This window comes from Electrophorus electricus, chromosome 16 (assembly GCF_041902795.1).
Source record: "Electrophorus electricus isolate QZ-2024a chromosome 16, ASM4190279v1, whole genome shotgun sequence".
In the NCBI taxonomy this organism is placed as follows: Eukaryota; Metazoa; Chordata; class Actinopteri; order Gymnotiformes; family Gymnotidae; genus Electrophorus; species Electrophorus electricus.
The window spans coordinates 5,351,625-5,367,500 of record NC_137512.1 but is presented as its reverse complement, the minus strand read 5'-3'; the positions used below and the strand labels follow the sequence as shown (position 1 = coordinate 5,367,500).

Genomic DNA, 15,876 nt, shown 5'->3' with positions numbered 1-15,876 from the left:
GCATATGTCTGGGACCCTCAAACAGCTGCTGTCTGGCCCTGCAATTTTACAACCGTTTTACACCTCCACGTTTCTCTGGCCCACTAGTATCCACCCCTGACCTAGACTCAGCAGTCTTTCTCATGACCTCATCTTTGAGACCACAGTGTAATGTGAATAAGGTTAACAGTGGTAGTTGTAGGTGTTCTATAAATCCAGCAGATTGAGTGTATCAACCATTAATCCATTCTCAGAGACTCAGAGCTTATCTGGAATTACTTCGTGCCCATTGTGTTCCAACAAACAGCTACACTTAATCACTGGAATTACATGTGGTGTACAATGTAAATTATACCAAATTTGCAGTACTCAACTCTTTAATGTCTATGACACCACCATACTGAATCTTTAAACCGTAAGGGTACTACACTATCATACTGCACCACACTACCCCTTAAATGTCTCTGTTGCATTTACACTCTCACCACATCTCACCTGCTCTGGGCAAAGTCCCATCTCCTCTAAAATGGACCTTAAACACTTCTCAGCAGTAGGCAACAGTATTTTTGCACAGTCCAAAAAAGCTGAAATGTCTGGGTCAAGCTGTTCTCCCCCTGAACCACCCTGGAATCCACGGTCATCGAGGTGGGTGGCCAAACAAGTGTCATGAAGCTTTTGTAACTTCACATTAACAAGGCAGGAGAAAAGTCCACAGCACAGTGGAAAGTTTCTTGTTCAGGCAGACCACCTGTAAGACAGCCATGAAGAGTCAATAGTGTCGTCTATCAGTGCCTGACCCTGGCAGCACTTAAAAACACTTCTTCTGCTTAAAAGATGCACCCTTCCCAAAACCTCCTGCCCCGTCATCTCTAATACACACAAACACGCACGCACGCACACACACACACACACACACACACACACACACACACACACACACACACACACACACACACCAACCAACATCTGTATCTAGCCAAACCCCAGACTCTGATAGACATGAGACATCTTGGGGAATTTTTTTAGAGCCCAGCTGTGCTTATTCACCACTGGGACTGCAGTGAAGTCTCTGTAGTTCCATCGGTGACTGTGTGTGTGTGTGTGTGTATGTGTGTGTGTGTGTGTGTGCACCTCTCTGTCACCTGATCAGGGCCCAGGTTTAATGCCATTCTCAGCTGCTGTGACTGAGTGATGGATTCAAGTTGGGCAGATGAGAGACTGTCTGGTGTCCATGCTAATCTGCTACATTTAACAGCAAATGCTTGGTGCCTGGACCTGTCCAGTACAGAACCAGGTCATGCTGTTTGAGCACTGGGCTGAAGGAGTGAGAGGATATAAAAAAATACAATCGAAACATTGTTCCATCACTATTTTCATTCTATACACCAAATCACATTAATAAACAAAGCATTATGGGTAATGGGTAATAACCTCTTACTTTGACACATATACTACTTAAGAACTTTTACATTTTTAATCACTTGAAACAAACTATATATTTATAATTTATTACAATTTATAATTGTTGTTCATGATTATTGTTCGGTACTGGTGATGGTTAACTGTAATAGTCACATTTTTGACCTGTTTTCTTCCCTTTTCATGTCTCTGCTAAGTTCACCCTCTGTTCATGCTGCTAAACGAAACTGGCGATGTTTGGAAGACTGTCTATTTTAACTTAAATCCTGAAGTAAACAAAAGAAGAATCACGCAAAGAAGGGTGGTCATTTTATGAAACCTTGCATCGTATCTTCACGTTTGAGTCACAAAACCACTAGACTGAGGTTTGCTCGACTGATCCAAACGACATACCACAAGAGTTTGTTTATGAGCTCAAGAGAAGCTTGTACAGTGTTCAAAATACATAAGGGTGAGGAACTCTTCCCCTGGTTTTAAAAAACATCCAGAGATCTCACGTTGTTTTTCTCCAAAGTTTCCATATGACATTCCACATTCCAAACAGGGAATCACTTATCCGCAAGTGTAGCACCAACATCAAGTCAACAGATTTGGCCTCCGAGAGCTTGCTGGAAGATGTTGCTTGGTCTGACTTCACGCTGGCCTGAGAACAGGCACTGACCTGGAGCTGTGCCTGCAGGAATCCACACCAAGAGTTTCTGAGGCTGAGTGTGGGTTTTCACCTGGCAGGCTTTGCGACGTAAAACACTCACGAGGAAGCTGAAGAGGGCAAGATCAGACCAGGCCATTGTCTGGAGGGCTTCTTGCAGAACTGCCCTAGTGGTGAAAAAGCACAAGCTACAAATCAGAATGAATTCAACGATAAAGCATGTGAGGACCATGCCGTGGAATCCATGGCGCTGCCTTCATCAATATGTTCGACCGCAAAGTGTGACGTCCTGTTGGAGATGAATGAAGATGACCACCGTCCAACTGCAAAATCCGGGAGTAAAGTCAGTGTTGCAACTTTGGCCCAACACATTCAGTACTCCTGGTGAGCAAAAACGGCTGAAACTTAAGAAAGCCGAAAGCGTCTGCGTCTGTGTTTGACCCAGTCGGTCAGCGTCTCAGCGTTAGTGTGGAATTCGAATAAAATAGCTGCTTAATTATGTCTGACTGAAAGCTTCCTAAATATCCAACTAAGTCACACAAACAATACAGGCCAAAGGCAAATGTGTGTCACAAATGAGATGGAGAGAGAATCTGGTTTCTAGACACTGTTTGTGTAATTGTGTCATTCATAATTTTGAAATTTACAAAAGAGGGCAACTTTTGCTGATTGGATCCATAAACTGAAGTCAGACATGAATAAAATGAAACTTAAATGTTTGTTTTTAATTGCTTTAATTTCACTGAATATTTTTTTTTCCTTGATTGGATCAGATATTTTATCATTATTATTTACTTGTTTCAATAGCTTCCCCTTTATATAAGGATTCCACTATATGTGAGTATATTTTGGTTGTTTAAAAGATATGCTCTCATTTTTGTGCTTAACTAATTTGTATTATGCATGCACTGTAGATAAGTAGAACTGTCTGCTTAAATAAAATGGTTATCTTACTGGGTAAACCAGCATCTCATCATCACTTCTTACTATATATCGCTATAAGCTTTTCCAGTTTGCGAATGCACTTTGTAACATGAAGTCTCTGCCTTCCTCCCACACCCAGCGTGAACGAGTTGCACGTGTGGGTGTGTGCACCACATGTTCTTAGAAGAAACATCTGAAGGTCCAGCTGTCTGCTGGATTGCCCCGCGTTCACTGTAACTGCTCCTTGGTGAACTCTTCCAGGGGAATTACACATGCAAACTGTTTGCCCATCTTAGAAGTGCTCCAGATCTGTTTAAATCCCCAGCTAACCCCGGCCGGCCATCCATCTTCATCAGATGGAAGAAGGCCACGCTCCGTAAGGAGGCCACATTGACACTTTTGATTAGCAGTGCACATATTTAAAAAGGTGTTCCCGAACTGCTGGTTTGGCTCCAGGTCCATTTGTGCTGCTATGAAGAAGCTGCTTCACTTTGCAGAGGCATTTGCACTTCCATTACCTCACAACAAACACAAAGCTATACACTGGCTTGTATGATCTGAGACTACATCAATCACTCTGAGGACTGGGTCTCTGTTTCTGTTTAAAGCTCAGGTCCAGAATTGAACTGATTCACACATGATTTTTACTCACATCATCAGATGAGGCCACTGAGTGACCTTGACAGCGGCAGCAGACCAGGACAGAGAGGCTCATGACGTCACTCGAACAATAAAAAGACAGCATGACGAAAAAAAATAAATAAATCAGGTCACAACAAAGTCAAGGGCACGAAGCCAGCATGTGTGCCCAGATGTTCGAGCTGTTCTGGGCGTGAGATGAGCACTCCACAGGGTTTCTGCAGAAAAGCTGAGCAGCTCTGTCTGACACAGGGGCCCTGCAGGAAGAATAGCTTTAGAACTGTGTCAGATTATCCCAATGGCGGCCCAGACTACCTCAGCAAGTCTGCCTCCTTATACACTTCTGCAGGTCTGGGGATACAGTAGACCTGAGACAGTGTCTCAGAATATGTGATGAAACGTCACACACAGAGGTGCTTGCACACACGCGCACACACACACACACATGCATGCACAACATTCAGAGGTGTGCTGAGGACGGATGCAGCTTGGGTCTCATTAGCTGGTGGGTTTCCTGCTCTGAATTAGCTGTGCCAGCTCTGGGCATTAATGAAGGCTAGCTGAGCAGATGCTTGATGGAGGGTGTTTAAAACTTCTACCTTCCCTACCTTCAGTATGACCCATCATCTCCTGCCTAACTTCAAGGTCTTCGTGGAGAGAAACAGATCATCCCACACATCTCTCCACAACCTTCATCATGCCATAGTCCTTGCAACCTTTTCTTCCTGGCTCTACTGAAAGTGAAGTTCTCCAGTTTTTGTTCTGACACTGAGGCAGCACAGTGTGCGATAGAGACAGCGCCTGCGCCATCTTTCTCTGACAGGCCAGCGGAACCGGAAACACACGAGGTGCAAAGCACAGAGCTGATGTGGAACAAATTCCTCACAACAGTATTAATAAATTCAGGGTCATTCCTTGTACATATGAAGGCACAAGAGTAGCCTGATGGAAATTTCTGGAGCAGACATACTGCAGCTCAGACCCATGAACGACTGTACAGAATCTACAGGAGAAGCTAATCTCAGACACCAACTAGGAGAAGTTCATCTAAGACACCATCCAGGAGAACCTATCTCAGACACCATCCAGAGGCCAGCTGCTGTTTCTCCTCCTGAAGAGTGGAGAAATAGATCTTGAGTCTCCAGGGACATCAGAAGCGCCATGCTTGATAGCAGCAGTCGTGCACTGTCTGTGTGTGTGTGTGTGTGTGTCTGTGTACGCACAGAATACCTATTTGTGTTTGGGCCCAAAGCCAGGCACCCGGTACGATTGAGTTACACACGCTGGAGTGTGTGACCCATGCTCGTATATTACAGCGTAGAGGCCACATGGTGCCTCACAGACCCCCACCACTCGCCAGCCCCTGCGACAGGTGTACCCCACCCCCCACACTTTTTTAACCTTCATATTTCACGTCCATATTTCACCAGTGAATGCTGATCTGCTGACAGAATGATAATAGGGCTGTGGGATATCATGTTCTGCCTGTTTAAGTGCAGTACACATTCTGAAATAACTTTAAAAAAAATACTCTTAGAAATGATAACAACAGGAAATCGAACGTCAACAACCAACACGGAGCCAATGTTAACAGAGAACCTCTACCAGAGAAGTTAATGGGGATAAAATTAGCATAGCTTGTACATAGCTGCTCACATGGTCTCATATGCATAGTACCAATCGGCCCCTACGGGCTGTAATTCATTATTAGCAACGCTGGCATTTGGGGCTATGACATCCTTTAAATCCCTTAAATTAGGATTCAAACCAATTCGTGCATATACTTTCCGTGCATCCCAAACCCCAGGTTTAACAGAATGGAACAGAATTGCTGTGAGCATCAAACCCCCCTGTGTTTTCTGGCTCGAATTTGAATGTCTTCTGACACAGCTTAACTTATACCTGTCCTCATTAAGGAGCGCCGATCTCCCTCGCTCATCACCCAGACGCACTCAGAATCACACAGGTCAATAACATCTGCATGCACTCTCTCTCCTTCCTGTCCAAAACTGTCTTCCGCCTTTGGTTCATTACTTATTTCCCCTTTGGAGCCACATAGTAAACTGGCCAACAGACAGGAAGGAAGTTTTATAGCGAAGAGTCGTGACTCAGTGGTGAGCAGAAAAAGTGGATCATTAGGGATAAGAAACACTGGCGCCTGGCAGCCGCGTTTCTCTGGCCAGCCGTTTCTCAGAAAGGAGTGAACGGAGTGAGAGAGCGAGTGACAGATGGAGGAGCAGAGCGGAGGTCCCAGAAAGGACAGGTGGAGCATATGGTATGGTGGTGGTATTGTAGCAGCTCAACACCAACATACCTCCTAAGGCACTTCGATTCAGTGCAGGATGACAGAGCTGCAGCGCGTGTGTGTGCATGTAGGCTAGTACATTTTTTGACTAAAATCCATAGAGAAGTTCCTAATCAGTTAATGAATTATCAAACAAAATCCATAAAAACCAGAAGACCTGCTCTTTTATGCCTTGTCTTTGGCCACATCACTTCTTGTAAAACCTTTAATGCTCTTGACATTTACAAATCTATATTTGCATAACTAAGAAAAACTGTTCTTCACACATAACTGAGTGCTATTTACAGGGCTTCTCACAGAGCTGGCAGGCTTCAGTGCCAATACCCACATCCCAGAGACTGTTAAAGGTGTGTGTGTGTGTGTGTGTGTGTGTGTGTGTGTGTGTGTGTGTGTGTGTATGCTGGTACATTTAATAACTAAAATCTATAGAGCACCCCATTAATTAATTAATTAACTAATTAGCAAACAAAAACATAAAAACCATACAACCCACTCTTTCATACCTCATGTTTGGCTACATCGTTTCTTGTAAAACTTTAAACGCTCCTGACGTTTACCAAATCTATATCCGCATAACTAAGAAAAAACTGGTCTTAACACATAATAACTGAGTGCTATTTACAGGGCTTCTCACAGAGCTGCTGGGCTTCTGTGCCAATATCCACATCCAAGAGACTCTTAAAGGTTTCGACTGTGATGTGCTGAAAAACGCATGAGGGTACTGCAGAACACGTATCTTAACTCCCAGTTTCCTTTAAAGCACAATATCTTATAAATATATGTTTTTATTTGTTTTCCAGAATTTTTTCAGTATAAGAATTTTATTTTTTTAGAATATCTTTAATTTTTAGAACATTTTAACTTTTACAAACCTTTTTAACATATTTTAATTTGCTGAATATCTTTGGTATTAGAATATTTCTGTTTTCAGCCACTTACTTTAAATTGGTAGTGTGGTTGTGGTTAAATTTGTAAATCAAGCTTCCACAAGCATCATCATTTTGTGACACTTGAGCCTGATCCTTTATAGAAGGAACACCATGAAGGTATGTATGTGACACTACAGATGAACCTCTACTTCCTGAGGAGGAGAAATTCATCAATGGAGACAAGATCAGCATGAACACTTGCCTACATAGGATGTAGGATAATGATTGGATTAGATCCCATTTCAGAGCAGGATAATAATGACTGGATTATATTCTCTAGAATGATGGGTTTATCATGTTACTCTGCAGGATGATGGCTGATCTAGATCCCATTACACTGTTAAATGATGGCGAGATTAGTTACCGTTACACTTCAGGATGATGGCAGGATTAGGTACCGTTACACTGCAGGATGATGACTGGATTAGGTACCATTACACTGCAGGATGATGGCAGGATTAGGTACCGTGACACTGCAGGATGATGGCAGGATTAGGTACCGTTACACTGCAGGATGATGGCAGGATTAGGTACCATTACACTGCAGGATGATGGCAGGATTAGGTACCTTTACACTTCAGGATGATGACTGGATTAGGTACCGTTACACTTCAGGATGATGACTCGATTAGGTACCGTTACACTGCAGGATGATGACTGGATTAGGTACCGTTACACTGCAGGATGATGGCAGTATTAGGTACCGTTACACTGCAGGATGATGGCAGGATTAGGTACTTTTACACTGCAGGATGATGACTGGATTAGGTACCTTTATACTGCAGGATGATGGCAGGATTAGGTACCATTACACTGCAAGATGATGGTAGGATTAGGTACCGTAAACACTGCAGGATGATAGCAGGATTAGGTACCGTTACACTGCAAGATGATGGTAGGATTAGGTACCGTTACACTGCAAGATGATGGTAGGATTAGGTACCTTTACACTGCAGGATGATGGCAAGATTAGGTACCATTACACTGCAGGATGATGACTGGATTAGGTACCATTACACTGCAGGATGATGGCAGGAAACCCCATCACCATTTCTCTCTATCTGTGGTCATTTGATTTGCTAAAAGAAAAGTGATTGACATTTATCTGAAACAAACTGAATAATGAAACCGACCCCTTAGTTTGGGCCCATTTAGTGCAGGTCCCGCCATCTGAAGTAAGAGGCAAGCATTCAGACCTGTAGCAGCATTGCTCACTGAAATAAAGACATCCACTAATAGAACATCAGCACTGCACAAAAACATGGATGTTATTGCAAGAGGTTATTTTCTGCCACTCGGACGTCTGGATCGAAAGGACGGAACAGTTCGGTTCGACAGTGGGAATTTCTCAGCAGCACCACATTGCGAGGATCCCTTACGTCTTGACAACAACGGTTTGCAGAAATAACAAGACTGGTTAAGGGTGTCCTTCTGATGCAACCGTCTGCTAGTTTCCAGCTTCCCAGCGTGATCAGAAGCAGACTGCACGCCATCAGCGTTGGGCGGCCAGACCACGGCAGCGCAGATGAAAACGACTGCATCCAACAACATGGGAACAGGCAGAATGAAAAAAAAAAAAACAAAACGTAAAGAGGCAAAGGCAGACTATGAAAGAAAAGTGGAGCGACGCAGAGGGGGGCATTTGAAAATACATCTCAGACAGCGAGAGGTAAAACCTGCCAAGGTATGTAGACATGCCTGGAAGAGATGGAAACTACGGTCAAGTCGTAGCATTTACCAGTTAAAAACAAACCCTCAATATGACAGTGGAATTTAGTTCACTTTGAAAACAGGTCATGTTCACAAACAACTTACAGCTAAGAGTGCAGAATTATTTGCTGCACCAGGATAAAAGCAGAGAGTTACAGGTGATCCTCATGTTTAATGGTTCACGGTGGATTCGTTTTTCCGACCTAAACACGAAGCAGCTTATCAGAGTGTGACTAAATTTCTGCTTGAGTGAGACGGCATCTACGCACATTCTCCTCACATTATGTCTCAGTCATTTATCAAGATAAAGTATCTTAAAAAAAAAAAAAAAAGGTTCTTGTGAAAAATGGCTGAGGCAGCCGTGTTTAAACTGTCAGGGGTCTGATGGACGGCAGGAGTGAGAAGAGGTGCAAAGGTGTGGCAGTGGAGGAAGTGCCGTCATCTGGGGAGAGACTGACGGAAGTTGATGGTGTCAGGTACGAGGGTCCTGAGGACCAGCTACTCCACCTTTCCCCTTCAGAACAGCACAAGATCTCGACAGGCCCCCTCTTCTCACAGGTACCCTGCTTTTAGAGCCAGGGCCATTTCTACAAGTACATTTATGTCGCAAAAATTTAAATATGGTATGCAAAGTTAGTCACGCACCGAAATATCACAGTGTTCTATTTCTGATTGGACGCCCATCAAATGTGCTGCTTTTAAAAGAACTACCATACAAGGTCACTCTCATGGCCAGTGGATGTGGGAGTCTTAAGACACAGTTGCTCATCACACCATACAATCATCCCACATGAATAGTAACCAAGGGGAAACATTTGTTCTCCAAGATTATAGACTTTCAGACCACATTCTTATTTTCCTCTTTTCTTTCTTCAAGGAAGCAGCCAGTTAGATACAGGCGAAAGGTCTTCCCTCCCTGATTGTGGGTTTTGGTGTGCTGTATTAAACCTGTCATTATCTTGAAAGAATCCTTCCCCTGTCCAGATGAAAGTGTTTCAGACTTCCTGATTAATCAGATGGGGAGGATTTCCCATTTCAGCTCTGAGCACTGAAGTCAGCGATCATGTTAACACTGACCTTTTTTCTAAAATCTATTTGACCTAAACTGTTCAGGCAGTGCTAGATTAATAAATAAATTTTTATAACATGCATTGCACTACAATTATTGCGGTTTTAAGAAGTGGGTCAGCAATTGTAGAGGACAAAAACAAATCGGTACCCCAAAAAAGACAAGTGAAAATGATGGAAAACAGCACAGTTCAGGAAAGAGGAGTGTAACGCAGCCCCGACTACTGCTGCTTCTCCCAGCAGCCCCGTGTCCCGCTAACAAGAGGTATGTGCTCTCACAGGCCCATGCGGCAAAGCTCAGGCAGGCAGAGACTCGCTCATCTGCTTCAGCTGTCAACCTGCCAGAGAGGCCAGGACGCGGTTACCCTGCACTCGAAAGACCCGCAGCGTTCCTGAGCTTTTTGCCTGCAGACACTCAGGAGTGTGCTGGACTGCATGTATGTTTAACGCACACAATGTGCCAGGTTTTTTCCCCAGGAGTTGAGTGGACTCCTTTTCTGCTTTCAGACTCGATGAATTGGCAGGGTGCAGGGTGTGGACTGACAGCTAACTTCAATACAGCAGCCAGGGGCACTTAGCCTAAAAAGGGTCAGAGTAATCTCTTACTTTAACAGAGAGTTATTTGTATCAGTGATCAGTGTGTTTTTGTGTGTGTGTGTGGGGGGGGGGGAGGGGGGCAACTGAAAAGCTTGTTTCATTTCATGGGGACTGAAAATCATTTTGGAAAAGTCTTATGCCAGCCCCACCTTACATACACAGCAGATAAAAGCTATCTCATAACACTGCAGACTGTACAAGGGCACGGAACAGGGCAGCAACCTTACAACTCTGCCAATGCCCCCTAAGAGCCCTCACATTTTAAAGATCTCTGCAGTGGCCCTAGAGAATGAATGGCTACAACATTACTCGTGTCTGTTAAAGATCACATTGACCTGATTTGGGTATGGATGTGTCTGAAGAGGTCAGTGACTGTTGTTTCTTTGTGTGTGGGACAATCTGTTATAATTACAAGCGAAACACAATCCATGTGGACTGCAATTATGAAAATATTGTTTTACTGAAACTGATACAGTGACTCCACCCAAAAACTACATTTCTTTGTTCGTTCCATCCATCCATCCATCCATCCATCCATCCATCCATCCATCCATCCATCCATCCATCCATCCATCCATCCATCCATCCATCCATCCATCCATCCATCCATCCATCCATCCATCCATCCATCCATCCATCCATCCATCCATCCATCCATCTAGTAATGTTAGCTCAGTGGTTACTACTAGTACTTGACTAGTAATCAAAGGATTGACAGTGCAAGCCCCACCCCGGACAGACTGCCACTGTTGGGCCCCTGACCAAGGCCTTTGCTCATGCTTTATTCAGTCATTTTGAATAAAAGTGTTTTTCAAAGCAGTGTCATCATTACTAAACATTAACAACAGGAGCCAATTTAGTATTAAAACGTTAACATGTAAACTGTTTTTGGAATAGTGATATTAACGGGTTATGTTGAAGAGCAACATCATAAGATACAGCATTGGGAATCCACAGTGAGTGAATAACCAGAAATGCCACAGATTTTCCAGCTAGCTCTACTGCCACATTCACCCTGTTCCTCACTGGGCGCTTCAACCTGGGAGGGAGGATTTCTGCCTGGCTTTTCCCACATGCCTTCCCCTTCCTGTGTGGCCCACGGTGGAGGTGCTACAGCAGATTACTGATGGATAATTTGGCTCCAGTAAAAAGTGCTCATGGCAGGCTGGATAAGCACTCTGCTGTAACCATGTCTATAGTGCTCACAGGACAAACCCAGGTACAGGTCTGGACAACCAGCTAGCGGAGGGTTTGAACAGGAAGTTCAAGGCTTATTCACATCTATCTACTGGGCCTGTGTACAGAGGGCAATGAGGCATTTAATACAATAGCCAACATGCAGCTGACGTGCTTTTTGTTTCATGTCCCAAATGCCTTGCAAATTGAGGTGGTTATACATATCCACAGAGGAGGAGGAGTTCATGGCATTTCCACCAACAAAAAAAATGTAATTACAAATGTTTCTATGGTTACAATTCTAGCTGCAAATGAATATCATTCTCACTGCATGAGGTGACATCTATTTCAATAAGTCCAGGCTGCATGAACCAACCTGCTAATAAGCTCATTCAGTACATGTAATTTGTTATGGACTGTGCAGTGTGAACAGCTGTAACCCCACCACACTGATTTAAGCTCCTTTATGAGATTTCTTCATGAACCACTCATAAACATGTAAGCAGATCTCCTCCTACAAGGACCTCGTATAACAGCTGCATCAGTCCCATCATCAAACATTTAGACACACTGTCTATTTTTAATATTTTCATCATTTTAGAAAAATTACCCATTATATATGTAATAATATGTAAGTAATTATGCCACGACTAAGAAAAAGTTAAACAAATCAGAACTATCCTATTTTAGGTTCTTATACAAGCCCTACACCTTCATATTGGTAGCCAAGTACACAAGGTTTCCAGAGAATATTTCCTGAGCCATAGCCTCCAACAGATGGAAAGGGCTCCCCCCCAAAACCTCAAAAGTTAGTGGCACTGTTTATCAGCCCCCACAGGGGGCTACTATAAGGTGTGCATTGTTGAGGTGATAAAAGATGGCTAGAGAACAAGACTCACCTTTGAGATGTGCTTGGCAGCCACTCCCACTCATTCACCTGTATTCTTTCAGCCCGAAATGAAAAAGGTGGTAGTTTGCATCTAGTGCCCTTTCTTAACCAGTCGAGAGACTTTACCATTTCTGTCACATATGGTAAGGGTACTGGGTTACTTAAATTATGCATGTTCTGCTATCATCCCACGGCAGTGCTATCATGAGGAGAGACACAGCAAGTCATTGTAAAGTATAAATGTTTTCCCCTGTTTCTCTTTTATTCAGAGCTGTATTCAACTGGACGTTTACATTAAAATACCACTTTACACAAAGTTCTTAGTGAACAAAAACACATGACCAAATATTCTCAGTATACTTGCTACCCAGTATGATAAAATTAAAGGTTTAAAAAAACAAAAAACAAAAACACCAAACTGTGACCCCTGGCACAGTTCAGGTGCGCACCCACCTCTGCGAGCATAGTAAAGGTTTTAATTTCTGCTAATGATCCATGCGGGGCGATGGTTTGTTTGTCATCGAAGGGTGTTTGCATTTTCAGAGCAAGTTAAAAAGGGACCTTATGACATTTTCGCTATTCATCTTTAAGTATCAGTGAGGTTCAGAGGCAAGCAAATTGCATTGCCCCGGGCTTCTCGCGCTTTATGAATGGAGTCTTTCTGTGATCGGAGCGCAATCCGTTCTCATGGGACGCCGCTACCATGAGTCCCCCCCTCCCTAAATACACATACGGATACACTTTAAAGGCAGAGGTAATTTCCACTTCCTACCTACGATAATGCTGTTTGAACTGAACAAACGCACCCATTCATTGCCATTTTCACTCCGGAACGAGTCACTCCCGAACGCGCGGAACATACGCCATGCGAACGTGGAAGGTCATCACGAAAGAAAGACAGACAGAAAGAAAAAAAAAGAAAGAAAAACTAGTTATAGTCCAGTAGACTGTGCGCCTTTAACTTACCATTTTGCTCGTTCACATTTGCCTGGTGAATTTTACTGATGAGCGCTGATGATTCCGCCTCCGACCCTTGAAGAAGAGACGACACAATGAAGAGGACTAGAATAGGAATCATTTGGACGCGTGATGGCAGCCGACGCCTGGGCTCTGGATACGTGGACCTTTAATCACCATGCAGAAACGTCTGTTTTCTGACAGCTATCCGACCTTGGACACATGTGTAGGAAATGGGCGCAAAGTAGAAACCACATAGTCCCAAACGACGAGAGTCCTGCCGCAGATTCACGGGCTGCTTTGTGCAATGTTAATAATTAAGCATCAGTCAAAAGGCAGCCACCACTAAGCAATAATTGGGAGAACTAGATCAGATCGCACCTGTTGAGTTCGTAGGAACTATGTTGTTCAGAAAAGTTTTTGAAAACTCGGGAAAAAGTTCACCCCGAAAAAAGTCGTTGCAAACGGCGTACAATAACACTACTATCAATGATTCAAATGATCCAATGATCCTCTGAGCATCGGACAACAGTCATCTCCTAAATGTTTCAAACGAGCTTGGAGGCACCGATACTCCATCCACACGGTGGTAAAGTTGTGCATGCTTGTTAAAAGATTTTAAAAAAAGAAAAAAGAAACCATTTCAATAGCAAGAAGAAGCACGTAAAATAATTTGAAGATGTACTCTGGGATCTTGAAGACGTCTTGTGAGAGGGCGACGGAGGGGCTAAATATCTGGAGACGACAAAAGGGCGACTGACCATGCAACAGGTGCTGCACATGAAGTAGAACTTCGCAGTGGCGGAAACTCCCCGGAAAGGCGGGGATCCCTTCAGACGTCGCTCCTGCTGTCGTCGCCTGCGCTGAAAGACACAACCTCCGCAATTTTACACCCATCTACCTAGCAAAACCCCGCAAACGTGAAAATAGTCAGGCGAAATTTTGCATAATACTTTTTTTTTTTTGGTAATGATTATCATTTAAATAAAACTGTATTATTATCGTCATTTTATTGTAACTATTTATGTGTTCTTTACCAAATAAATAAATGAATAAATAGCCAAAATTAAACAATTGGAACCAAAACTGGCGTTTCATCTTTTATCACTGTTGAACATAGCCCAAGTTAAATTTACCCTTGGCGAGTTTCCACAAGTAGGCTATACACTTATCATCCACTCATCCATTTTTCATACGTTATGAGGTTTCTGAACAGCACCGCCAAGTTGGAACATACCATCGCCTATCAAATATTCCTACATTCGCCCTTGTGTTTAGTCCTGCATCTTAACCTTTCCATCGTTTCACTGGGTATTTCATCATCGCGATATGAGAACAACGTCTAATGCGCCTTTTGGGAAAAGTTTGAGAACTTCTCAATTTGTCTTATCAAAGCTGCAGGAAGCGTGCTCTCTGCAGCCTGTAAGCCATTTCCTTTCGCCAGCTCAATACATCACCTCATAAAAGCCTTTTCATGTGGTTAATCTCATCTCCCTGTTTGCCAGCGAGTTCCGTACATGTGCGTTACCAGCGTGAGCTCTTATGGCAGACTAAACAAGCCGAGCTGGGGCACACACACCGAAGTGATCCTGCCAGATGTATGATGCAATGGCCAAGCAATTCGCTTCAGCCCCTGACCATTACAGGAGAAGAGAGGCAACAGAGGGAACCCGGGAGGGTGAATCCAGTGAATCCAAGGAGGTCTGGATCGCGCTGACTCCTGCAGACCTCTGCTCTCTAATGCCGTGGAAGTTTGTAGTGGAAACACCAGTGCTGTGATCTGGAAAGTTAAGGCACTGATGCGTGGCAAACACTGCGGTCACACGCAGCTTGTGGTTACACAAGCATTGTCTTATACACAAATGAATGTGAAAAAGTGAAAAAAAAGAAAGACTGAGACATTCCTGAAGCACCAGTAACACTATATGTACAGTTATGAAACAAATTAACCATATGATATTACAGAGGTTTTGTGTATGTTACACCCCTAGAGATATTCAGATAACTGTATGGTTTTATGTTATGTTGATCTCTCAGAAGTGCTACATTGTGGCACCCATAATACACAGAAACAAAAGAAGGAATGTTGTTCTATATGGACCTGCAGTAGAGGGCTGTGCACAGATGGAGCCAGGGCTTCAGGATTGTGAGCTTGTGAGCTCTCTGTGGGAGAGGATCACATTCCATCCCCAAAGCCTACAGCAGATGTCAGCACCTCAGCCAGAAGGAATCTCTCTCTCTCTCTCTCTCTCTCTCTCTCTCTACCTCTTGCTCTCTCATTCTCTCTCCCTCTCCCTTCCTCTCTCTGTGTTTGTGTGTGTGTGTATGCACGTGTGTGTGTGTGTGTGAAGGTTTCGGAAGATCTTGCGTAGACATTATAATATCTTGTACTTTCACGGTGGTCCTACACAAGGAAACAGACTTCAGCAAACAGTGGAATTAAAACCAGAGCAGATTTTGGTGGTTCGCGACGAGATCTGCTGGATCAGATACAAACACCACCAAAATGAGCTCACAGAGAATGCAAAGTAAACAAATGTTTTGTCACCGCCTCTCCTGTTGAACATCATTCACCCAGAATCCAACAGGTCATGGTGGGCATCAAATAAATGAAGCCCCAGGGTGGGGCACGCTG

At 43.6% G+C, this 15,876-nt stretch overlaps 1 protein-coding gene across 1 annotated transcript in view; it reads right to left on the bottom strand.

Annotated features, from left to right (window-relative positions):
- The window catches only part of pdgfc (platelet derived growth factor c), a 49,193-nt gene extending 34,996 nt beyond the window's left edge, over nucleotides 1–14,197 (bottom strand). Inside the window, exon 1 of the mRNA XM_027018177.3 lies at nucleotides 13,251–14,197. Within this exon, the coding sequence (XP_026873978.1) occupies nucleotides 13,251–13,362 (112 nt within the window). The 5' untranslated portion in view covers nucleotides 13,363–14,197. The remainder of the gene's footprint in view (nucleotides 1–13,250) is intronic.
- Between the last annotated feature and the right edge of the window lie 1,679 nt (nucleotides 14,198–15,876).